General features: G+C 51.8%; 1 protein-coding gene across 3 annotated transcripts in view; it reads right to left on the bottom strand.

Annotated features, from left to right (window-relative positions):
* Positions 1 to 3,676: 3,676 nt before the first annotated feature.
* Positions 3,677 to 25,361, bottom strand: part of DFFB (DNA fragmentation factor subunit beta) — a 28,386-nt gene continuing 6,701 nt past the window's right edge. The window contains exons 3-8 of one of the 3 annotated variants that reach the window (XR_008492820.2): positions 23,194 to 23,382; positions 21,032 to 21,111; positions 18,584 to 18,754; positions 15,778 to 15,878; positions 5,343 to 5,636; positions 3,677 to 5,208 (exon numbers count right to left, since the gene is read on the bottom strand). Coding sequence is in view for 2 of the 3 variants with exons in the window: in XM_054442882.2 (XP_054298857.1) it covers positions 5,402 to 5,636; positions 15,778 to 15,878; positions 18,584 to 18,754; positions 21,032 to 21,111; positions 23,194 to 23,382 (776 nt within the window). In the remaining variant the exon portion in view is untranslated. Of the gene's footprint in view, positions 5,637 to 9,578; positions 9,707 to 15,777; positions 15,879 to 18,583; positions 18,755 to 21,031; positions 21,112 to 23,193; positions 23,383 to 25,361 lie in introns of all 3 variants that reach the window. The other 2 variants (XM_063660063.1, XM_054442882.2) reach the window with 2 other exon arrangements.

Raw genomic sequence — 25,361 nt, forward strand, 5'->3', positions numbered from 1 at the left:
ACCACGGAGGCTGGGACAGGGCCTCTTCCCTTCTCTCGAGTGTACTTCCACTCCCACTTGTCTGCCGCAGAAGTGTCGGGCTTTCCTATCCTGTGTGGTAGAGATGGTCAGCCGTCCAGCGAAGGCCATGCTCTGCTCCAAGCCATAGAGAGGTCCGTGTGCAGCTGCCTGACGAGAACTGCACTCCCCAGCCCCAGCGGCATCAGGGAGCACCTCACCGTGTGTTCTCGCCCAGGGCAGTGGAGACAAGCCATTGGGAGTGCTCTTTCCACGGCCTCTTCCTGCTGCCACCTGCACATAGAAGCCAAGTGGACCAACCAGGAGCAAGCTGGGGTCCCCGGGTGACCAAGGACAAGGAGAAGTTGCCTGCGATGTGGGAAGACCGTGTGGGCCTTTTCATGAGGGAGCAAGTGAGTCTTGCTGGTTTTGAGCTTTTATACGTTTCTGGTTTAATTACAAGAGCAGCTAGAATTAACCCTGTGAAAATGTCCTATGAAGCACAGGAAGGATTTTCCATAACATAAATTGGAAGCAAAATATAGTTGAAGTGCCGTGTAAGAAGTGTTTCCACTCTACTATTCAAACACTGCCCTCCCTGAAGGTGTCATTCTCCACTTCTAATGTGATCCTTTTCTCATGAGCTGTGACCTTCACCTGCTTTGAATAACTTTGTGATTTATTGATCAACAAACTATAATTTGGAAATGTGGCTTATAAAGTCATTTTATGATAGCCAGGGAAAATAATTTACAACTTTTGCCGGGCACAGTGGCTCACGCCTGTAATCCCAACACTTTGGGAGGCTGAGGCAGGCAGATCACTTGAGGTCAGGAGTTCGAGAACAGCCTGGCCAACATAGTGAAACCCCGTCTCTACTAAAAATACAAAAATTAGCCGGGCGTGGTGGTGGGCGCCTGTAATCCCAGCTACCTGGGAGGCTAAGGCAGGGGAATCACTTGAACCCAGGAAGCGGAGGTTGCAGTGAGCTGAGATCACACCATTGCACTCCAGCCTGGGCAACAGAGCGAGACTCGGCCTCTAAAAAAAAATTAATTAATTAATTAATTAATTAAGTACAACTTTAGATTGCTGCATGAATAACTATTAATAACAGCACCTGGCTGGGCGTGGTGGCTCACACCTCTAATCCCAGCACTTTGGGAGGCCGAGGCGGGCAGATCATGAGGTCAGGAGATCAAGACCATCCTGGCTAACATGGTGAAACCCCGTCTCTACTAAAAATACAAAAAAAAATTAGCCAGGTGTGGTGGTGGGCGCCTGTAGTCCCAGCTACTCAGGAGGCTGAGGCAGGAGAATGACGTGAACCCGGGAGGCGGAGCTTGCAGTGAGCCAAGATCACGCCACTGCACTCCAGCCTGGGCAACAGAGTGAGATTCCGTCTCAAAAAATTTAAAAAAAAAAAATAACAGCACGTATCCTGGTAGTGATGAGAATTTTGCCATCCTCTAAGCAGACTTCAGTGAGGTGCACTGTCCCGAATGATGATACACCTGCAGAGGAGACGCAGCATGCAGAGTGGAAACTGCGTGAGTTCCTGGGGCCACCCCTATTCACTCACATCACGGATGTTAACCTGCACTAACAAGCACCGCCAGGTAGGATGTTAACCTGCACTAACAAGCACCGCCAGGTAGGATGTTAACCTGCGCTAACAGGCGCCGCCAGGTAGGATGTTAACCTGCGTTAACAGGCGCCGCCAGGTAGGATGTTAACCTGCGCTAACAGGCGCCGCCAGGTAGGATGTTAACCTGCGCTAACAGGCGCCGCCAGGTAGGATGTTAACCTGCGCTAACAGGCGCCGCCAGGTAGGATGTTAACCTGCGCTAACAGGCGCCGCCAGGTAGGATGTTAACCTGCGCTAACAGGCGCCGCCAGGTAGGATGTTAACCTGCGCTAACAGGCGCCGCCAGGTAGGATGTTAACCTGCGCTAACAGGCGCCGCCAGGTAGGATGTTAACGTGCGCTAACAGGCGCCGCCAGGTAGGATGTTAACCTGCGCTAACAGGCGCCGCCAGGTAGGATGTTAACCTGCGCTAACAAGCACTGCCAGGTAGAAACACTTCCTAGTCTGCATGTGAACCGTAGCCTGCACAGACCTAGGGGGACTGAACAAAGGCGGGCGAATGAGGGAATAAAAGATAAAATACAAAACAGTATATTTGTGCTCACGCACAGCCTCTGGCGCAGGCCGACTGTGGCTCTGCCTACAGTGCGCTCCCTCCTGAGGTGCAGGAAGGCCATGTCTTGTGGTCGTGTTTGCTGCAGCTTTGCCATCTGGATGGAGCCTGGCACTGAGCTGGTTGAGGCTGTCTGCAGGCCTTTACTGGGCTCTTCCCTTGGAAGCTTCTTACCGATGCCAGGACCTCCCAGCAGGTGACCCTCAGCCCCACAGATCACAGAATTCCACACTCTTAGCTCCTAGAACTTTTCTCCCTCTTGTGTGAGAATGGACAGACCACACACTCTTTCTTTGTTGCAGAGGTTCAGCCACCTTTTCTAACCTGAGACTCTGGGTGACATAACTCCTGATAGGTGATAGCTCTTTGTAACAATCACCAGCACCTTGCCCAGCCAAGGGCCCAGAAGCAAGAAAAAAAAGACCAAAACACCATGTCACAGCCAGGAGAGCCTCACATGCTTCACACACAGCTCAACAAGCCTGGGTTTCCGGTGTGTCACCTCCTGCAGAAATGAAGCCCCAAGTCAGGAAGGGTGAGGAGGGGTACGGATGAGGCCCAACAGCTGCAGGATGGCGCAGAAGGCCTGAGGGACACAGAACCTTCTAGGCCTAGTCGTAGGCAGTGGGGCAGCACCGTGGAGCCACATGGTAGAGGGATAGCCGCCCTGTGTGTCCAGGGCAAGGTGGCACAGCATGCCTGGACCGCTGAGAAGGAAGGACTTCCCTCAAGAATGTGTCTTGCGCCGGGTGCAGGGGCTCATGCCTATAATCCCAGCACTTCAGGAGGCCAGGGTGGGTGCATCGCCTGAGCCCAGGAATTTGAGACCAACCTGGACAACATAGTGAGACCATCTCTACAAACATAAAAATAAATTAGCTAGGCATGGTGGCACACGCCTGGGGTCTCAGTTACTGCAGAGGCTGAGGCAGGAGAATCACTTAAACCCAGGAGTTCAAGGCTGCGGTGAGCTGAAATCACACCACTGCACTCCAGCCTGGATGACACAACAAGACCCTGTCTTAAAAAACAAACGGTGAAAGAATGTGTCTCTGAAAAAGGCCCACGTCTGTGGCTGGAAAACAGAGCAGCTCATCTCCTGAGGCTGGAGCGATGGAGCTGGAAGGGCCTCACAGCTGTCCCGGCCAGGCTCCTTGCTGCACAGGTGGGATCTGCTGGCTCCAGAGAGTTCTTCAGACCCTGCAAAAGGGATCTGAGAAGAGGAACCAGGCCCCCTGGTTCCCAGGCCCTGACTCTCCCACTGTTTGTCCTTCCCTGATCAGAGCAGATAAATACCACTGTACCATAGATGGGACTTCTAGAAATTCCCCACACAGGACTGGGTAATTCTAAGGTATTGCTTTAGCTCTGTGAAGAAAATGTAACAACTGAAGTCAATTTGTAAAACATCACGGACTCCTTATTTTTATCCTTATTTTCAGCATCCTCAATGAGTGCAAACTTTTTTGACATGTCTATTTTTGAAAAATCTTTATTGCTTTTCCTGATTGTACAACAAATGTAAAAATTCAAATATTACAAAATGACTTAATTTAAAAAGTACATTTTAACATGTTATAAAATAAATGCCCATTTCAAAAAATTCAAGTATCATAAAATATATGACGTAGAAAATGAGCCCTCTGTAATCCAGCCCTACCCCGTATCCCCCAGGATTACTGCTGTTCAGATCCGTGTGTTTCCTTCCAGACTGTGTCTGTGCACCTGCCGCCCACATGGCTGACATGAGCTCCATATGATCTGAGATGATAGTAACGCTGACCGACGGAGCAGGGTTCAGCTGCCGGTGCCCTGAACAGCTTCCAGTTTCTACACAGAAACACCTTCCTCATAAAAGCTTGAAACTGCGACACAGTTTTGCACTATGTAAATGTATCAGGTTGAATCATGAAATAAATGATCGCTCACCATTTTTGGCCTAGAAAAGGGCAGTTCCATGTGGTTCAGCATGATCGCTGTGGTCCTACTCACAGACATTGGGGGGTTTCCTAGTTCTTGCCATTATAAACAGCTCAGCAGGTCAGGTGCAGTGGCTCATGCCTGTCATCCCAGCACTTTGGGAGGCCGAGGCGGGCAGATCACCTGAGGTCAGGAGTTTGAGAACAGCCTGGCCAACATGGTGAAACCCCATTTCTACTAAACATACAAAAATTAGCTGGCCATGGTGGTAGGTGCCTGTAATCCCAGCTACTTGGGAGGCTGAGGCAGGAGAATCACTTGAACCTGAGAGGCGGAGGTTGCAGTGAGCCAAGATTGCACCACTGCACTCCAGCCTGAGCGACAGAGTGAGAGAGACCCTGTCTCAAAAAAAAAAAAAAAAAAATCAGCAGTGAATGTCCTTGTATGTTCTTTATGGAGTACAAACATCGTACCCCCAAAGCATGACACCTCTTTTGGGCATTTAGAAGAGTGAAGAGGATGGAGCTGCCCATTTGCCATGGAAAGGGAACCCAGCAGAGAGCTGATGCATAAACAACTTGTCCCTCAAGCAGGAGTGGCCAACTTCAGCCATGACACCATTTGAGTATGATGACCACATTACATGAGCAAACCCAACGCTGGTGAAACCAGAGAACAGAAGAATTCCTCTGCCCAGAGACAATTCTTATCCCTACTGCCCCGTATGACCAGGAACTCAGAGACATCCAGCAAGTACCCCAGAGCTGTCCTCTGGAAGTTGGGCTGTCAGAAGGTATAAGAAGTGATTCAGGCTGGGCACAGTGGCTCACACCTGTCATCCCAGCACTTTGGGAGGCTGAGGCGGGCGGATCACCTGAGGTCAGGAGTTCGAGACCAGCCTGACCAACATGGCGAAACCCCGTCTCTACTAAAAATACAAACATTAGCCGGGAGTGGTGGCACATGCCTGTAATCCCAGCTACTCGGGAGGCTGAGGCAGGAGAATCACTTGAACCCAGACGGCGGAGGTTGCAGTGAGCCGAGATTGCGCCACTACACTCCAGCCTGGGCAACAAAAGTGAAACTCGATCTACAAAACAAAACAAAACAACAATTCAGAAATGTAATGAAATCAGATTTGCAGGAAACATTTTTTAAGGTTTTTTCCAGGAGCTACTGGAGTGACCAAAAAAAAAGAAAAAAACAAGATAACAAAAAAGGCACCTGTTAAAATGATGCCCACGTCAGGCCTCAAACAAAGACCAGAACGTGGTGTGTACGTGTCACTGGCGTTTCCGCACAGGCCGCTTCCGCTTCAACCTTGTCTGGGGTTTGTAGATTCTGCTCGGGTCACAGTTGAGCTTGTGGGTGGTTTTCTTATGGCAGACAATGTGCACTAGTTTTAGGTTCTCTGAGGTAAAAAGCAGGCCATAAAAATACTCCCAGTCCACTTCTCTTCCGTCTTGTTCCTTAATTGCTTCCACCAGTGTAGGAATGATGGTGCGTTTCTTTTCTATTCTGCAAAGTAAAGTTAGAGACATCATTTTCTGTGGTCACGGTGCCACAGGCAACAGGTCACAGCAGCGCATTGCAGTCACAGCTCTTCACAAATTCCCCTAAGTGCCATCACAGACACGCGGCCGCACCTACTGGCCAGGTTTGTTGAGCAAAGCCTGATGCAAGCACCCTTGCTCCTCTTACTTTTTAAAACTTGACTTGTGGCCAGGCGCGGTGGCTCACGCCTGTAATCCCAACACTTTGGGAGGCCGAGGCGGGCGGATCACTTGAGGTTGGGAGTTCGAGACCAGCTTGGCCAACATAGTGAAACCCCATCTCTACTAAAAATACAAAAAATTGGCTGGGCTTGGTGGTGGGCACCTGTTATCCCAGCTACTTGGGAGGCTGAGGCAGGAGAATCACTTGAACCCTGGAGGTGGAGGTTGCAGTGAGCCAAGATCACGCCACCGCACTCCAGCCTAGGCAACAAAAGCAAAACACCATCTCAAAAAAAAAAAAAAAAAAAAAGACTTGTGTCACTGTTCAGAATACTGAAAAGTACGCAGAAAATAAAGGGGGTCAACCACCTTCCCATCACTTACAGTCACCCACCATCAACAACTGGCTTAACTGCCTCCACGTTTCATCTACGTATAGATTTACCCCCAAAAAATTACATGATAGGACATGAAAGTTTTAAAAACAGAGCCTTACAAAGGAAGCTGAAGTGACTTTTGATACCACTTGTCATCTCATCTCCTTCCTTCCCCTCAGAGGTAATCACTATTAAGGGTTTGCTATTGATCTTTCCAATCCTAATCTTATACCGTTATATGCATACATGTGTATCTGTTTAAAAAACTACATGAGGCCAGGCGCAGTGGCTCACACCTGTAATCCCAGCACTTTGGGAGGCTGAGGTGGGGGGATCACCTGAGGTCAGGAGTTCAAGACCAGCCTGGCCAAGATGGCGAAACCTCATCTTTACTAAAAATACAAAAATTAGCTGGGCATGGTGATGCATGCCTGTAATCCCAGCTGCCCAGGAGGCTGAAGCAGGAGAACTGCTTGAACCCTGGAGGCAGAGGTTGCAGAGAGCAGAGATTGTGCCACCGCACTCCAGCCTGGGCAACAGAGTGAGATTCTGTCTGAAAAAAAGAAAACAACTACATAAGGCTAGGCGCGGTGGCTCACATCTGTAATTCTAACACTTTGAGAGGATGAGGTGGGTGATCACTTGAGGCCAGGAGTTTGAGAGCAGCCTGGCCAACATGGTGAAACCCCATCTCTACAAAAATTACAAAAAAATTAGCCAGGCATAGTGGCGCACGCCTGTAATCCCAGCTACTACTCAGGAGGCTGAGGCATGAAAATCACTTGAACCCGGGAGGCGGAGGTTGCAGTGAGCCAAGATCATGCCACTGCACTCTAGCCTGGTTGGAGCGAGACTGTCCCAAACACACACACACACACACACACACCATGATATTGTTGTTTCACTTATAAACCATTTGGAAGACTGTGCAGTAACAAGTGGGGTTTAGAGACCTCATGGCCAGGAGGGCTTATGGTGGGTGGTGAGCTAAACTGGTGCAGACCCCTCTCCCTACAACCCACAAAATGCTGAGCAAAAGTCGCCTTTTTTTTTTTTTTGAAACAGAGTCTTGCTCTGTCACCCAGGCTGGAGTGCAGTGGCACGATCTCAGCTCACTGCAATGTCCGCCTCCTGGGTTCAAGTCATTCTCCTGCCTCAGCCTCCTGAGTAGCTGGGATTACAGGCATGCGCCACCACACCCAGCTAATTTTTGTATTTGTATTTTGTATTTTTAGTAGACGGGGTTTCACCATGTTGGCCAGGCTGGCCTTGAACTCCCGACCTTGGCCTCCCACAGTGCTGAGACTATAGGCGTGAGCCACCACACCCAGCCAAAAGTCACCTTGTTAAAATACTTAGTTGAGATCAAAAGAAAGGGGCTCCCCAGCTGCCAGAAACCAAAGAGAAATTAGTGCACACAGGCAAGCTATGGTCCAGGGGCTCACCAGGGTTCCAGTCCCTGATACAGGCCCAGGGGACCCTAGAAAGACAGGGAGAGACCCCTGCCATAGCCATTAAGGGGGATAGAAAAGCTTGAGTGGAGCCCGGGGCTTGGGTAAGAGGAAGGGAAACCCACTGAGCCCATTATCTAATGCTGCAGAAGCAGCCACCACAAAACGCAGTGGCTTCCGGGGGTTGGCCTGGGGGGCCTTCTGCTGGTGTTGCCTGGTGCACACGGGAGCTGTGTCTGATGGAGGGTGGCCTAGGGCTGGGCCCTTCTCCCCTGTCCTCCCCCATCCTGAAGGAGCCAGGACAGGCTCCCTCACATGGCCATGGCAGTGTTCAGAGGGGACAAGTCCCCCACACAAGCAGGCCTCTGTTAGCTCAGTGTTGCCTTCACTGGTGTCACGTGGACAAGCCTGAATTCAGCGTGGGGAGAGAAGGCAGGGGAGCACACAGGGTGTAGACACTGGGAGTGCGTTCCTGTCCCCACCTTCACAGTCATCCACAGAACGCAGGGTGTACAGCCCAAAGTACACAACCAACAAGGCAGGGAACCACAAGCAAAAAATGGCAGGAAGTTGCTTCCAAGTCACAGGGAAACCCTGGGCATCTGCAGGAATCAAATCCGAACCCACGAAGAGCCACGCTGAAGGGGGGCTGTGACACACCGGAGCACAGAGGAGGCCTACGGGAAGCACTTCCTACTGAAGCGAGCTCCGGGCCCAAACACACAGCAGCAGAAGGCTCCACCAGCAGGAGAGGCCAACCCAGCAGCGGCACAGGGCTGCTCACGTGACAAGCCCTTCAGGAGCCTAGCACAGTCCACAAGGACCCTCACTCCTGACACCAACTACAGCAGGGAGGGGTCCCTGAGACCACCTCAGACTCCATAACTCTCTGAAAGGACTCGCAGATCCCCCAACGAGCCATTGGACTCAAGGTTATCATTTCTTATAGCTGCAGATGAAAATCAGCCAAGGTTAAGAGGCACAGAGGGGGCGGTCCTGGAAGGTTCCAATCCCAGAGCTTCCAACTGTCCCCTCCCTGTGGGGTCATGGCCAGCCCTACCTTCCCCAAGCACTAACTTCCACAGCCCTCTGTGACGACACTGCCAACCGGGAAGCTCACCAGGCCTGGGCGCCAGCCTTTACTGGGGCTCACACAGACATGGCTGATGGCCCACAGCGCCAACCTCCACCTCAAACCCTCTAGAGGTCAAGCTGACCCAAAGACCCCATCCTAAATCACCCCATTAAACTATCCAGTGACCCAAGGCCCCCAGGTGAACAAAGACACTCCTACCAGGCAGGACATTTGAAGGCATTGGCGTTTACCTCCCAGGGCTCAAGAACGAATGCCAGACCTCTCTGTGGGCAAGGTTGAATGCTTTAGCATGTGACCGTAAAACAAATATGCTTAAAATGGATGATTAATGATTAAAGTGATTAAAAAGAAATGGAAATAATGAAAACAGACTGGCATAAAAAAGGCTCATTTTATAAAGAACCCAAAAGCACTTCTTTTGGGCTCTTTAGGAACCCAAAAAAGGAAGCATGTACTCAGCGGACAGAATGTACACATGAACAGCTGAAGAGAGAATTCCTGAACAATACAGGAGTGTCTTAGTGTGCTCCAGCTGCCAGAGGAAAATACCACAGACTGAGTATTTACTCTCTCACAGTCCTGGAGGCTGGAAGAACAGGTGCCGCACGCTGGGTGCTAGTAAGGGCTCTCCTCCAGGCTGGTAGACGGCCGCCTTCTCGCTGTGTCCTCACGTGGTGGAGACAGAGGGAGAGTGAGCTCCTTTCCCATTTTCTAAGGACACCAGTCCTAGTGGATTAGGGCCCCACCCTCATGACCTTCATTATCTCCCAAAGACCTTATCACCTGATGCAGTCACACTGGGGATTAGGGTTTCAACATACGAATCTTGGGGGACATGATGGAGTCCACAGCAGAAAGTCCCAGTGAGACAGCAGCCCAGACGCAGGCACAGCGTGAGGAGAGCACAATGAGAAGGTCCAACACACAGCTAACAGCCGCTCCTGGAAAACTGCACAGGCAGAATCAAAAAGAACCCACACCTCATCAACGCAGAAGCATTTTCCAAAACCAAAGAAAAGCGTGTCCTCAGCACAAGGAATACAAGTCCCAGGCAGAATCCAAAAGAAAGAACTCTACCTAGATACTTATCATTTTCCAAGAGGAGGAGAAAAATCTAAAACTACCATTAAAAAGGCAGAAAATTAGGCTGCCAACAGACTTCTCACAGATTCCAGAAGACAATGGAGTTATTCTTCAAAGTACTGAAGGTAGGTATCTGTCATCCTAGAATTCAGTACTAACTAAATAATTACTCAAGAGTGGAAGCTGAACGGACCTTTTCAAACACTGAGTAGAGTTTACCCCTCACAGCCATTTGTGGAAGAAACACTAAGGGCTACACATCAATAATCAGAAAATGAACCCAGAGGTGAGATGCAAGAAGCACTGGCAAACACAGACGCGGGTGAATCTGTTGATAAATAAATGGAAGTGTTGGCCATAAAACCACACCAGCATTTTGTGCAGGATTAAAATAAGGTGAGACACGAACACTAAAGAATACCGCAGAGGGTCACAACGAGGCCGGCCCGGGAGAGGGGACAGCAGCAGTGCCGTCTTCCAGTATCACTAACATTAGGGACACCATGAACGTCAAACCACAAAAGGGTGGGGTGATGGACAAGGGAAAGAAGGAAACTCAAGTAGGTCAACAGAAGGCACACAAGAGATCAGAAGAAAGTGAAGATGCAGCATGCTGGATACAAACCCAGAGTAAAGCAGCTAAAATCCAATCTACATATTCACTCAACAAAACGGTCAACAGAGGTTCACTGAGTGGGCTCAGCGTGGTGGCTCACGCCTGTAACCCCAGCACTTTGGGAGGCTGAGGTGGGCAGATCACTTGAGGTCAGGAGCTCGAGACCAGCCTGGCCAACATAGTGAAACCCTGTCTCTATTAAAAATACAAAAATTAGCCAGGCGTGGTGGCAGGTGCCTGTGATCCCAGCTACTTGGGAGGCTGAGGCACAAGAATCACTTGAACCCAGGAGGTGGAGGTTGCAGTCAGCGGAGATCGCGCCACTGGACTCCAGCCCAGGCGACACAGCAAGACCCCGTCTCAAAAAAAAAAAAAAAAAAGATATTCACTGAGTAGCCATCATGGCCAAACTCTGTCCCACGTCCCACACACTGGGGACACAGTTGAGAGCGAGGGACCCCACAGAGTCACGTTCTAGGAGACAGCAGCTGTCACAACACCTGCAGCAGGAGGTTCAAGCTGCGGCTGGCTGAATGACAGAATCTCAGGTTAGATGAAGACGAAAGGCCGTTACCCTTGGCTAACAAGAGATAAGCCCTAACCTAATGGCACATAAAGGCCAAAGGAAAGGGGTGGAAACGCCACAGGACCGAGAGAAATCCAACACAGAATAGAAATCCGGCACAGAATAGAAAGCTGGCACAGTGGAACTGAGGTGCTGAGCATTATGAACATCTATAAACGCTGACCAGTTACAAGGAAACAGACCACAACAAAAGGCAGGCAGGAACACAAGACACCGTACACAAACATGAAAACATGTCCGGAAACTAAAAAGACTTCTGAAAAATCCATGGGTCAAAAACAAAATCATAATGTAAATTATGCAGTCTCAAAACAACTCCAGCTCGGCGTGGTGGCTCACACCTGTGATCCCAGCACTTTGGGAGGCTGAGGCGGGTGGATCACTTGAGGTCAGAAGTTCGAGACCAGCTCGGTCAACATGGTGAAACCCCGTCTCTACCAAAAATACAAAAATTAGCCAGGCGGCATGGTGCGCACCTGTAATCCCAGCTACTTGGGAGGCTGAGGCATGAAAAACCGCTTGAACCTGGGAGGCAGAGGTTCCAGTGAGTCGAGATCATGCCACTGCACTCCAGCCTGGGTGACAGAGTGAGACTGCCTCAAAAACAAAAAAAAAAAACAAAAAAAAAAACAAAAAACTGAACCCCCAAGACACAGCTCATGCAGCCTAGGAGAAACTACCTTAAGCACAGATTAGATACAAAAGAGACATGAACAAATGAATACGCAAGAAGAAACCCACAAAGGTAGAAGGTAGGAATAAATTTTAAAAAAAAAGCAAACATTAATAAAGTGAAGTAAAGGGCCAAAGACGGCCAAAGACAGCTGTGAAGAGACAGAAAGGAAAGTTCCCCAGCGGCAGGGCTCACACAGGCCATGAGGATCCTGCTATGGTGCTAAAAGAAACATCCCTAGGGCTCCAGGAAACGGGAGCTTTCCAGGCCCCACCCACCACAGCCCTCCCACCGCAGGCAGGATTCTTCTGGGCTGAGGAGTTGGGTCCACCCAGAGCCCACACGGACGCTCCCCGTGCCACCTTCCACCCAGGGGCCCCTGAACCGCACGGGCTCTGGGCCAGGCCATCCTCCTCGGACAGGCCGAGCCCCAGGGCCCATGCCCTTCAGCCCGAGGGGGAAGGTGTTCCAGGCCTGGACGCTCTCTGTGCAGGCCCCTGGTGTGAGGTGACACTAAGGGTGGGAAGAGAAGGCGCAGGCAGCAGGTGGCAGGCCATGTTTAGGTTCCACTGCCGTGCACATCCCGGAACTGGGAAAGGCCTGCAAATTCTTCTCAAACCTTCCCAGCCATGATGCTATGTAAGTCCAGGTAGGGGGACAGCATGCATTTTATTTCATTGTTCATTAGCTTTTAATTCTTAAATAGTTAAACATGTGGCACATGGTGTCAACCCCCACAAACGTCAGGACAGGCCTGTGGCAAACAAACCACTGTCTCTGCAACTTTCCAAAGACCGGTGCTAAAAACTACATTTTTAATTAAAACTCAACGCACTTATCTGTGTGTGAGTATACATATTTAGGAAGCGTGAGAGAAAATATAACTGCAGCAAACACTTGGTGAAACATTCCTCTGACTCACGCTGTCCCTTCTGCTATTTCCATCTGTACTCTGTTCTAGGATGGCCTATTTCATTCTGTAAATGCTAGTTGTGTCCCCTAGATTGACATCCCCACCCGCAATGGTCTTGAAAAGGACAAGAGCATTTGGATGGCCGGGAGAAAACATTTTTGGGTACTTGTTGCATGTGGCAAGGGGTCCAGCAAACCAGCAGAGAAAAGAGTAGGAGAATCTCTTTTGGATAGACAGGGTAGGGCAGGATTTCTTAACACACAAAGGGAACATCTGAGCACATTAACACTGAAAACTTGCTGTGGGCCAGGCACAGTGGCTCATGCCTATAATCTCAGCACTTTGGAAAGCCGAGGTGGGCAGATCACCTGAGGTCAGAGTTTGAGACCAGCCTGGCCAACACGGCAAAACCCCATCTCTACTAAAAAAATACAAAAATTAGCCGGGTGTGGTGGTGCACACCTGTAGTCCCAGCTACTCGGGAAGCTGAGGCAGGACAATCACTTGAATCTAGGAGGTGGAGGTGGCAGTGAGCCGAGATCACGCCACTGCACTCCAGCCTGGGCAACAGAGTGAGACTCTATCTCAAAAAATAAATAAATAAAACTTATGATAAAAGATATCATAGGATTAACGTATCCAGAATGTGTAAAGCATGCCCACAAATAAGACCACAGTCCAAGACAGAACGAGCAAAGGAAAGAAACACAGAAGACACAAGCGGCCACACACATGGAAAGAGAAGCTCAACCTTCCTAGTCATCAGGAAAATGAAAATTAGAGCAAGAGAATCTGTGTCTCACCTATCAGGTTGGGAAAATGCAAAAAGGTACAATTACACCAAGTGTCAGCAAGAACCTGGGAAAGCATGAACTCACACGGATGGCGAGCGTGTAGGCTGGGACACGCGAGAGCAGCCTGGCCAGGCTCAGAGAGGGAACAGAGGTGTCATTAGGACCCAGCACACTCCCTAGAGGGACTCAAGCTCAGACACTGGGGCATCTTGTCCATGCTGGGACGTACACCCCAATCCCCAGGCACTTGGGTTACGGCTGGATGGGGCCTGAGAATCTGAATTCCCACCCAGCTCCCAGATGTTGCTAATGCTTGAAAGTAATCACACTTTAAATAGCACGGAACCAGACCATATGGGTTCATTCCATAGAGTGTTCATCCCAGGGATTTGTATAATGATGAGAAATGAGAAATAACCTAAATGCCCACCAGTATGGAAAGATGTCAAAATTAGAGCCTATTCAAGAAGTGAAGTGTTCTGCACCTGCTACAATGAATATGCCAAATCTAAGCATAGCGTGCAATGAAAAGGTACACTGCAGATGACAGCGTGGGCCACCGTATATGTACGTTAAACTCACACGCGTGTGGTAAAGGTGCAGCTACAGGGCTCTGCAGATGACAGCGTGGGACACCACATATATACATGTCAAACTCACATGAGTGTGGTAAAGATGCAGCGAGAGGGCTCTGCAGATGACAGCGTGGGCCACCGTGTATGTACATGTTAAACTCACGCGTGTGGTAAAGGTGCAGCTACAGGGCTCTGCAGATGCCAGCTGGGATGCCACGTATGTACATGTCAAACTCACAAGCGTGTGGTAAAGGTGCAGCGAGAGGGCTCTGAAGGGCACACACACCTTTCACAAGAGTGTTTTCCCTCGGGGCAAGGTGTAGAGGCTGAGTATGGACAGGGTAAAAGCTCAACTATGCCCATAGTGTTTTACATACTTTAAAAAAAATCTTACTCCGAAAGCAATACAGGTTGAATGTCCCCATCTGAAATGCTGGGGACCAGAAGTATTTTGGATTTGGGATTTTTTTAGGATTTTGGAATATTTACATTATACTGACTAGCTGAGCGTCCTTTAAAAAATCCCAAATCCGGCCAGATGCGGTGGCTCACGCCTGTAACCCCAGAATTTTGGGAGACTGAGGCGGGCAGATCACCTGAGGTCGGGAGTTCAAGACCAGCCTGACCAACATGGAGAAATCCCATCTCTACTAAAAATACAAAATTAGCTGGGCATGGTGCCATGTGCCTGTAATCCCAGCTACTGGGGAAGCTAAGGCAGGAGAATCGCTTGAACCCGGGAGGCGGAGGTTGCAGTGAGCCGAGATCACATCATTGCACTCCAGCCTGGGCAACAAGAGCAAAACTTCATCTCGGAAAAAAAAAAAAAAAAAAAAAAAAAATCCCAAATCCTAAATGACCGGATGAGCATCTCCTTTGGGCGACATGTTGGTCGCAAAACGTTTTGAATTTTGGAGCACTTCGGATTTCAGATTTTCAGATTAGGGATGCTCATCCTGTACAGCCACTTTAAGGGCATTTGAAGGCTTTTGTCTTCAAAAAGCAAGGGCAAGGCTACAATTATATTCAAGGAATGCATCTCAGTTTAAAAGAGTGAAGTCTTCCATCCTGCCCATTTGTTACAGCCATAGAGCTCATACAGCTGTGAAACACTCCTGCCAGCTGAGACTTCTGCTCATGCTGGTTCCACAAAATAAGCAGCCAGGCATGGTGGCGAGCACCTGTAGTCCCTGCGACTCAGGAGGCTGAGGCAGGAGGATCGCTTGAGGCCAAGAGTTCAGGGCTTCAGTGAGCCATGATCCTGCTACTGCACTTTAGCCTGGGCCACAGAGCAAGACTCCATCTCTAAAAGAAAAAGAAAAAGGGAAAAACACCCTTACCTATCATAACACCAGGAGCTCCCGCTTTCTGAGCTCACCCTGGTTCGAACTCACAGAGGTTCAGAACCTCTGACGGCCAAGGGCTGGGACCTGTGTTCTTGGGAAGGACGCTGCCCACCAGCTCCATCCATAGGGAGGACTGGAGGGGACAGGAGGGATGGCTCCGGGTCAGGCACACGTACCAACAGTGGAGGGAATGGTGTGTGCCCACTCAGCAGCCCCCCATGCTGCCATCAGGTACCCCTTCCCTGGGCTGTAACACGGGTGCAGCCCTTGAAACCCAAGGAGGCAACACCGTGGCAGGGACAGGGCCGCGGCAGGGACAGGGCTGCGGCAGGGACAGGGCCGTGGCAGGGACAGGGCCGCGGCAGGGACAGGGCCGCGGCAGGGACAGGGCCCCACAGGCACTCTTGGGTCTGAAACTCGTTCTGTGAGCTTACATGTGATCCAGGTTCCAGGTGCTGAAGAGGATCCTGCTCTCCCTGTTACTGTAGGGGTTGATGGAGTGTCTTGATAAGCAGCTGTCCATGTCAAAGGGACCCTGGGGGCCAAAAGACAACGAGGGAAGGCCAGAAAATGAGTCTCTTTTTTTTTTTTTTTTTTTTTTTTGAGACAGCATCTCGCTCTGTCGCCAGGCTGCAGGCTGGAGTACAGCGGCCCAATCTCAGCTTACTACAACCTCCGCCTCCCATGTTCAAGCGATTCTCCTGCCTCAGCCTCCCAAGTAGCTGGGACTACGGGCGCCTGCCATCAGGCCCCGCTAATTTTTGTATTTTTAGTAGAGACGGGGTTTCACCTTGTTGGCCAGGATGGTCTCGATCTCTTGACCTCGTGATCAGCCCGCCTTGGCCTCCCAAAGTGCGGGGATTACAGGCGTGACCCACTGCACCCGGCCAGAAGTGAGTCTCTTATACAGTCTCAGTCACCAAGTGACATGCTTTAGACGTGCAGCCCCACCCCAGAGCTCATGTTGAAATGTCAGCCCCAGTGTGGGAGGTGGGGCCTGGTGGGAGGTGGTGGATCCTGGGGGTGGATTTCTCATGAAGGGTTTAGCACCATCCCCTGGGTGCTGCCCACGCCAGAGTGAGTACTCCTGAGATCTGGCTTAAAAGTAGCACCCACCCCTCAATCTCCCTCTCGCTCCTGCTCCCCCCACATGAGACGTGCCTGCTCCTGCCTCCCCTTCCACCACAAGTGTGAGTTTCCTGAGGCCTCCCTGGCAGCTGAGCAGATGCCAGCACCATGCTTCCTGTACAGCCTGCTGAACCGTAAGCCAATGACACCTCTTTTCTTTATAAATTACCCACTCTCTATTTCTTTATAGCAATGTGAGAATGGCCTAATACACAAGTCAGGCGATCTTACTGAGAGGCACACCCTGTGGGGGTTGGTCCCTGATCCAGGGTGTGCTGCTTTAGGGAGATTCAGAGTTCTGCCTTGGCCGGGCACGGTGACTCATGCCTGGAATCCCAGCACTTTGGGAGGCCGATGTGGGTGGATCACCTGAGGTCAGGAGTTTGAGACCAACCTGGCCAACATGGTGAAACCCCATCTCTACTAAACATACAAAAATTAGACGGGCATGGTGGCGGGCGCCTGTAATCCCAGCTACTCGGGAGGCTGAGGCAGGAGAATCACTTGAACCTGGGAGGCAGAGGTTACAGTGAGCCGAGATCGCACCACTGCATTCCAGCCTGGCGACAGAGGAAGACTCGTCTCAAAAAAAAAAAAAAAAAAAAAAGCTCTGCCTCTGGAATCAGATCCTTCTTTTTCCCTCATTACCCCAACAATATGTTCTGAGTTCCCAAAGAGGACAAGGTAGTTATTATCACTGTTACCCCTGTGATCACACCCCAGCACCCCCACCTCACGGGAAGTGAGGCCGGGAAGGTACTGACTTGCCAGGGCAGGGCCAGCACGTGAGAAGCAAGGACCCATGTCCCAGAGGCTCCCTTTCCAGCCACTCCCCACGGCTTCCTGATGTTTCCCTGTGATCCCAATGCAGAGGCAGGGCTGCCTCACTGAAGGTGCCATGGCCACAGCTTCCGTCTTCCCTGTGGTCCGCAGCCCAGCACTCAACACACTCATTCGTGCACAGACATCTGCAGAGCACGTGCCCGGAGCCCCATTGCCCACCTGCACTCTGTGTCCCCATCACCCCAGGGACTCGCAGCCTCCCCAGCAGAGCCCACTGCTTCCCACTGCCATGCCCGGGGCACCTGGTCCCTCCCAGCTCACTCTTGCGCCCCCACCTATCAGTCAACCCGCTCTAAAGCCCCACCCCCTCCCTGGGGCCGCTCCTGACTGGCCTTCGCTCCCGTGACACTGGCTGCGGCTCCTGCAGCCCCACGGCCTCCTCTGTCTCGCTCGTTTATGTGTCTTTCACCTTCCACTGTGCAGGATCCCCCTGCCGTCAGGGATGAAGGATTTTTCGTCTTTGTGTCCCAACCCCTCCCACAGTGCCAGGCACGAAGTACTCAGTGAGTGGTGAGCGAGCGCAATGCAAAGTCTAAATGTTAAGCTAACTTGGAAGAAGTGTTTTTATGGCCAGAGCCCATCACCCCAGAAGGATCTGCCTGGCAGGAGCAGCAAGGAGCCTTGTCCCATGGGAAGAAGCACTGGAGGCCACGCCCACCACCTGGCCCCTGCTGCTGGACCCACTGAGTGGCACTCGGAAGATCACGGGCATCATTGGACCTTACTGGGAATGCAACTGCAGTGTGCGAACGCCAAGAGGCGCCTCAAGTTGCTCCCCACACCATGGGAGGGGGAGGGGTGTGCCCAGGACTCGCCAGAGACACAGATGCATCACCACTAAAGGCCAGACCACGCCTAGCATGGTGCAGAAGGGACACCTGGGAAGGCAGTGCGGGAGCATGGGCCTGATCTCAGCTTCCAGCCTCCAGAACTGTGAGCAGTAACTAGCTGCCGTTCCAGCCTCCCCAGCAGGGGTCATCTGTTATGGCAGCCAGGGCTGACTGAGACACTGCCCAGCCCTACCGAGACAAGCCCTGGGGCAGGGCCCTGCAGCCCTCTGCAAGCTCCCCAGGGGCTCCTGTGTGCACTGCAGCTTGAGAGGCACTGGCTGAGACACTGCCGCCCTCCCTGGGAATGTGAGGGCTGTACCTCTTCACAAGGCTTTGCCCAGGCAGGGCAAGGGCTGAAGGTCCCCACCCGCCTCGCCCCAGGCGGGCTGTGTTCCACAGGCCAGCCAGGTGGCCCCAGGATAAAGGGCACACAGCTCACCTGGCAGGAGAACCAGCCTTCCGGTGTGCAGAGACGGCCGCCGCCCTTGGCTCCTCTGTCGAAGTAGCTGCCATTGTACTGCACAGACCGGAGCTTCTGGCACATGGAGCCGAGGACCCGCAGGAATTCCTCCTGAGCCTCCACACCCACCGTGGAGGGGTAGGAGCTCACCTGGAGGAACCAAGGAACGTCGCTGAGCCTGGTGCACAGTGCCCCAAAACCCACACTGGCTCTCGATCCATCTCACTCCATGGCCCTCTGAGATCCTGCCCAAGCCCAGTCCTGTGGTCAGAGGGTCTGAGTTCACATGGCCTCTCAGCCACTGCTGGGCTGTCCCACCCTGGGAGACTCTGACCTGTGAAATGGAGGGAACCACACCAGCCCCCAGGCTGGGTGAGACTTAGATGAGCTAACAGGCTGGGTGTGGTGGCTCACGTCTGTAATCCCAGCACTCTGGGATGCCGAGGTGGGCGGATCATTTGAGGTCAGGAGTTTGAGACCAGCCTGACCAACATGGTGAAACCCCATTTCTACTAGAAAAATTAGCTGGGCCTGGTGGCACATGCCTGTAATCCCAGCTACTTGGGAGGCTGAGGCAGGAGGATTACTTGAACCTGGAAGGCAGAGGTTGCAGTGAGCTGAGATTGCACCACTGTACTCCAGCCTGAGCAACAGAGTGAGACTCCATCTCAAAAAAGAAGATGAGCTAACAAAGTCAGGCAGGCACAGCCGTCCCGCCCTGGTCAGTGGGCAGTGGTGCGTGGAAGGGCCTGGGCATTGCACTTGCAGGGAAGAGGATCAGCATCAGTTAGCTCCACTACAGGGAGCAGGCTGGGAAATGCGAGGGAACATGGCCAGTCGCCAGGCCCTCGAAGAGATGCAGAAAACACAGGGGTGCAGTGCAGCATTAGCAATTGTGCCACAGAGAGGAGTAGGCCGAGGGTGTAGGGGCTGACCATGCAGGACACCCATTGCAGGGGCCTCCACAGCACCCTCCACGTGCTAATGATGCAGTGTGGCGTGGCGTGGCGTGGCATGACATGGTGTGGCATGACGTGTGGCATGGTGTGGTGTGGCCTGGTGTGATGTTGCCTGGTGTGGTGTGGTCTGGTGTGATGTGGTCTGGTGTGGTGTGGTATGGGGTGGTGTGGTCTGGTGTGGCGTGGTCTGGTGTGGTATGGTGTGGTGTGGTCTGGTGTGGTGTGGCCTGGTGTGGTGTGGTATGGTGTGGTGTCACATGATGTGGTGTGGCCGGGTGTGGTGTGGCATGGTGTGGTGTGGCCTGGTGTGGTGTAGTATGGTGTGATGTGGTCTGGTGTGGTGTGGCATGGTATGGTGTGGCCTGGTGTGGTGTGGCCTGGTGTGGTGTGGCATGATGTGGTGTGGCCGGGTGTGGTGTGGCATGGTGTGGTGTGGTCTGGTGTGATGTGGCCTGGTGTGGTGTGGTCTGGTGTGGTGTGGCCTGGTGTGGTGTGGCCTGGTGTGGTGTGGTCTGGTGTGGTGTGGCCTGGTGTGGTGTGGTGTGGTGTGGCGTGGTCTGGTGTGGTGTGGCCGGGTGTGGTGTGGTATGGTGTGATGTGGCCTGGTATGGTGTGGTCTGGTGTGGTGTGGCATGGTGTGGTGTGGTCTGGTGTGGTGTGGCCTGGTGTGGTGTGGTATGGTGTGATGTGGCCTGGTGTGGTGTGGTCTGGTGTGGTGTGGCCTGGTGTGGTGTGGCCTGGTGTGGTGTGGTCTGGTGTGGTGTGGTCTGGTGTGGTGTGGCCTGGTGTGGTGTGGTATGGTGTGATGTGGCCTGGTGTGGTGTGGTATGGTGTGATGTGACCTGGTGTGGTGTGGTCTGGTGTGATGTGGCATGGTGTGGTGTGGTCTGGTGTGGTGTGGCCTGGTGTGGTGTGGTATGGTGTGGTATGGTGTAGTGTGGCATGTCATGCTATGTGATGAGGAAATCCACATTCAGATGGGGTGGATGGAAATGAGGGCAGAGCTGACTCCACCTTTGGGAGGGAGGAGGGAGAGGTGGAGAGGTTTGTAGACCAAGGATGGGCTCATGAGAAGGGCCTCAGATCCCTGCTAGTGCCTGCTGACCTTGGTCACAGTTGGGCAAATGACAACTCAGGCTCTGTGTCTGCCCTGATGCTTGCCACTGCTGCCCAGGAAGAAGCCTCGGGGGGAGAGGAGGGGAGGCAGGCAGGAGCCACCACCGCCCCGCTCCCCAACCCCAGTGACCTCAAGTGCAGCTGAAAAGGCCCGATGGGTGCTCACCCCCATGAAGGTAGGAGGCACAGGGTCCATGCGCTAGCTTCCCTCACCAGAGCAGCCCCATCAGATCCACACAAGCACGGAGTGTGGTCCTACCAACTGCCCATCGTGAGGACCACAAGCTTCCAGAGCCCACAGAGCCTGGCTCTAAAAACCCTCCCAGCACACCTGGCCTTCACTCAGACTCACCTCCCTCAGGTAACTCCGGATCCGGCTCTCACAGCTGTATCTCAGATAGCCAGACTTACTCTGAAATCGGGACTCCAAGCCTGCAAGGAAAACGAGAAGACCCCCAAGTCCACAGGGCAGGCCAGGGGCCTCTGGGTCTGTGTCCCGCCCAGCTCAGGTGCCAAGCAGGGTAGAATATGAGGGTCATACTGCTTCAGCTTTTTGACAGGGTCTTGCTCTGTCCTCCAGGCTGGAGTACAGTGGCACGAACACAGCTTACTACAGCCTTGACCTCTTGGGCTTGGGGAATCCTCCTGCCTCAGACTCCCAAGTGGCTAGGACTACAGGTACGCATCACCACACCTGGCTAACTTTTTAAATCTTTTTAGAGATGATGTCTCACTTTGTTACCTAGGTTGATCTTGAACTCCAGGGCTCAAGCTGTCTTCCAGCCTCGGCCTCCCAAAGTGCTAGGATTATAGGTGTGAGCAACCACACCTGGCCAGATTGCATCATCTTGAGAAGTATTCTAATGGTGACACAGACAGCGTCCCTGTTTGGTTTTTGTTTTTAGAAGCATCTCAAATACCACCAAGGAGCTTCTGGCTGGCCCTCAGCCCTCCTTTCCCAAAAAGGCTACAATCTCTCAGCATCACCTCTGATGGGCTTACAAGGCCAGGCCAAAAGGTGGAAGCAACCCAAGTGTCAGTGAATAGACAGTGTGGTATCTACACGCAGCGGAGTGAACAGACGGAGCGTGGCATGTACGCGCAGCGGAGTGAACAGACGGAGCGTGGCACGTACGCGCAGCGGAGTGAACAGACGGAGCGTGGTATGTATGCGCGGTGGAGTGAATAGACAGTGTGTGGGTATGTACGTGCAGTGGAGTGAATAGACAGAGTGTGGTTTGTACACACAATGGAGTGAATGGACAGAGTGGTATGTACACTCAGTGGACTGTCATTTGGCCTTAAAAAGAAGGAAATTGGCTGGGAGTGGTGGCTCACGCCTGTGATCCCAGCGCTTTGGGAGGCCGAGGCGGGCGGATCACGAGGTCAGGAGATCGAGACCATCCTAGCTAACACGGTGAAACCCCGTCTCTACTGAAAATACAAAAAAATTAGCCGGGCATGGTGGCGGGCGCCTGTAATCCCAGCTACTCGGGAGGCTGAGGCAGGAGAATGGCGTGAACCCGGGAGGCGGAGCTTGCAGTGAGCCGAGATCGTGCCACTGCACTCCAGCCTGGGCAACAGAGCAAGACTCTGTCTCAAAAAAAAAAGGAAATTTTGATATATGCTATGATATGGATGAACCTTGAGGACACTGTGCTGAGTGCAATAAGCCAGTTACAAAAGGACAAATACTGTGTGACTCCATTCATATGAGGTCCCTAGAGTCATCAAATCAGAGAGACAAAAACCGGAACGGTAGTTGCCAGGGGCTGGCGGAGGGGGAAGGGGGAGTGAATGTAACGGGGACACAGGTTCAGCTTTGCAAGGCGGAAGGAGTTCTGGAGATGACGGTGGGGATGGCCACATAGAATGTGACTGTACCTAATGCCAATGACCTGTGCACTAAAAAAATGGTTGAGATGGTAAATTTTATGTCATATGTACTTCAGCACAATTTTTAAAATAATTATAATAGGCCAGGCGCGGTGGCTCACGCCTGTAATCCTAGCACTTTGGGAGGCTGAGGTCAGAAGTTCGAGACCAGCCTGGCCAACATGGCGAAACCTCATCTCAACTAAAAATACAAAAATTGGCAGGGTGTGGTTGCACTTGCCTGTAATCTCAGCTACTCAGGAGGCTGAGACAGGAGAATCGCTTTAACCTGGGAGGCAGAGGGTGCAGGGAGGCAGAGGTTGTGGTGAGCCAAGATCACGCCACCGCACTCCAGCCTGGGGGACAGAGCAAGACTCCATCTCAAAAAATATATATAAAAATATAAAAAGTCCCATCCGAGGGCTGCCCTGGACTCTGGCCCCACGTGAGTCCTTGCTGGGTGCCTTTCCCACGAGGCTGGGAAATGCTGGGAAATAAGCACATTTTCTTCCAAGTCCCCCACCTCAACCCACGAGGGTACAGGCCAGCCCTTCACTGGGGACTTTTTGGAACCCAACTTCTCCTGGCACCTCAGGCTCCGAAGAAGCCTCTCCCCTGCCAGTTGCAGCCCCCACGCACCTTCAAACCACGGCGGGTCCTCAGCCCGGGTCTCAGCCGCGATGTTCTGGCTGACGTTGTGCAGGAGGTCAGCCAGCAGCCTCTGCCTCTGCGGGGCCTGCTCATCACACAGCAGCTGCTGGGCGGCCTGGATGAGCCCCACTTGCGGCTCGTGAAATGCACTGAGGAAGCGCCCGATGTCACTCACATCTGCCACCAACGGGACAAACAAAAAGGTGCCAGTCCAGCAGAAGACACACCCTGCCCTGGTCACAAGAAGAGCCTCTGACCACATCTTCCCCCATTCCCCAGGGCCTGGCAATCACCAGGACTCAGACTCAAGGTGTCCCTGGTCTTTGTCCTTGCCCTGACACCAACAGCTGGGGACCACGCACCAGGGCGGCATGAGGACAGAGGAAGAAGGGGCGGGGTGTGCTTTAGAAGACAGACGAAAGTGCACCAAGAGACGGCTGCTTTCCCATTTGGCCTCCTCCCCTCCAAACCATGCGCCCCTCCTTTGGCCCTTCCTGGAGACGTTGCTTTCAGATTCTTCCTATCACTTTTCCTACTCTCTCCTGGAGCCTTTTCACAACTCCCTGAAGCAGCGAGCTCTCCGGGCAGGCTCTTAATAGGAAGTTAAAGCAAAGTCTACCCAGGACCTTAACAAAATGTTAGCAAAGAGAACTCAGTAACATGCAAAAAGAAGTATCACCACGGCCAAGTAGGAAGGTAAGGCTGGTTCACACCTGAAAAGCGATCAGTGCGATCCACCATATGAGAAAAGTCTCACAATCACATCAGCGGGTCAGAAGAAAACAGGAGGACATGCTGGGGAGTGAGGACTTGGTGGAAGTACTTAGACCTAACATCAAAAGCACTGCATAAAAGAGAAAATCAACACACTGAGCTTCTTCAAAACTAAAAACTCTTACTCTGCAAAAAAATGCTCTTAAGAGAATGAAAAGGCAAGCCACAGGGTAAATATTTGCAAACCACATGTCTGACAAAGAACTCATGTCCAGGTATTTTGGTGGCGGGCGGGGGGGTGACTTTCAAAACGCAACAGTAAAAAAAATAATAATCCAATTAGAAAATGGACAAGAGATAAGAAGAAACACTTCACCAAGGAGAATCTACAGATGGCAAATAAGCACATAAAAAGATATTTAGGGCTGGGCGCGGTGGCTCACGCCTGTAATCCCAGCACTTTCAGAGACCGAGGTGGGAGAATCACTTAAGGGCAGGAGTTTGAGACCAACCTGGCAACCAAGACCCCATCTCTTAAAAAAAAAAAGCAAGACCCCATCTCTAAAAAAATATAATAATGATTAGCCGCACATGGTGGTGCACACCTGTAGTCCCAGTTACTTGGGAGGCTGAGGTAGGAGGATCACGTGAGCCCAGGAGTTCAGGCTTGCAGTGAGCCATGATTGCCACTGCACTCCAACCTAAGCAACAGAGTGAGACCCTGTCTCTATTTTTACAAAAGATATTCAGATAGTCAGCACTGTTAGCCATTAGGGAAATGCATATTAAGGGCACAATGAGACATCACCACACTGCAATCAGAATGGCTAAAATTAAAAATAGCAACAGCGCCAAAAGCTGACGAGGCTGCACAGAAACTGCGCAGTGGAAAGGTAAGATGGCCACTCTAGCATACAACTTGGCAGTTTCTTTTCTTTATTTTAAGTAGCTTTATTGAAATATAATTCACACTCCTTACAATTCACCCATTTAAAGTGTACAATTCAGAGGCCGGGCACGGTGGCTCACGCCTGTAATCCCAGCACTTTCGGAGGCCGAGGCGGGCAGATCACAAGGTCAGGAGATCGCGACCATCCTGGCCAACATGGTGAAACCCTGTCTCTACTAAAAATACAAAAATTAGCCGGGCGTGGTGGTACATGCCTGTAATTCCAGCAACTCGGGAGGCTGAGGCAAGAGAATCGCTTGAACCCAGGAGGCGGAGGTTGCAGTGAGCTGAGATCGCGCCACTGTACTCCATCCTGGGGAGAGAGCAAGACTCCGTCTCAAAAAAAATAAATAAAATAAATAAAGTGTATAATACAATGGGTTTTATTATATTCCCAGAGTTGTGCAGCCACATCCACAGTCAATTTCAGAGCATTTTCACCACCTCAAAAAGAAACCTCATACTCTTTAGCTACCAACCTCCCTCCCCTCTA

The sequence above is a fragment of the Pongo pygmaeus genome, chromosome 1 (assembly GCF_028885625.2).
Source record: "Pongo pygmaeus isolate AG05252 chromosome 1, NHGRI_mPonPyg2-v2.0_pri, whole genome shotgun sequence".
NCBI classification, from domain to species: domain Eukaryota; kingdom Metazoa; phylum Chordata; class Mammalia; order Primates; family Hominidae; genus Pongo; species Pongo pygmaeus.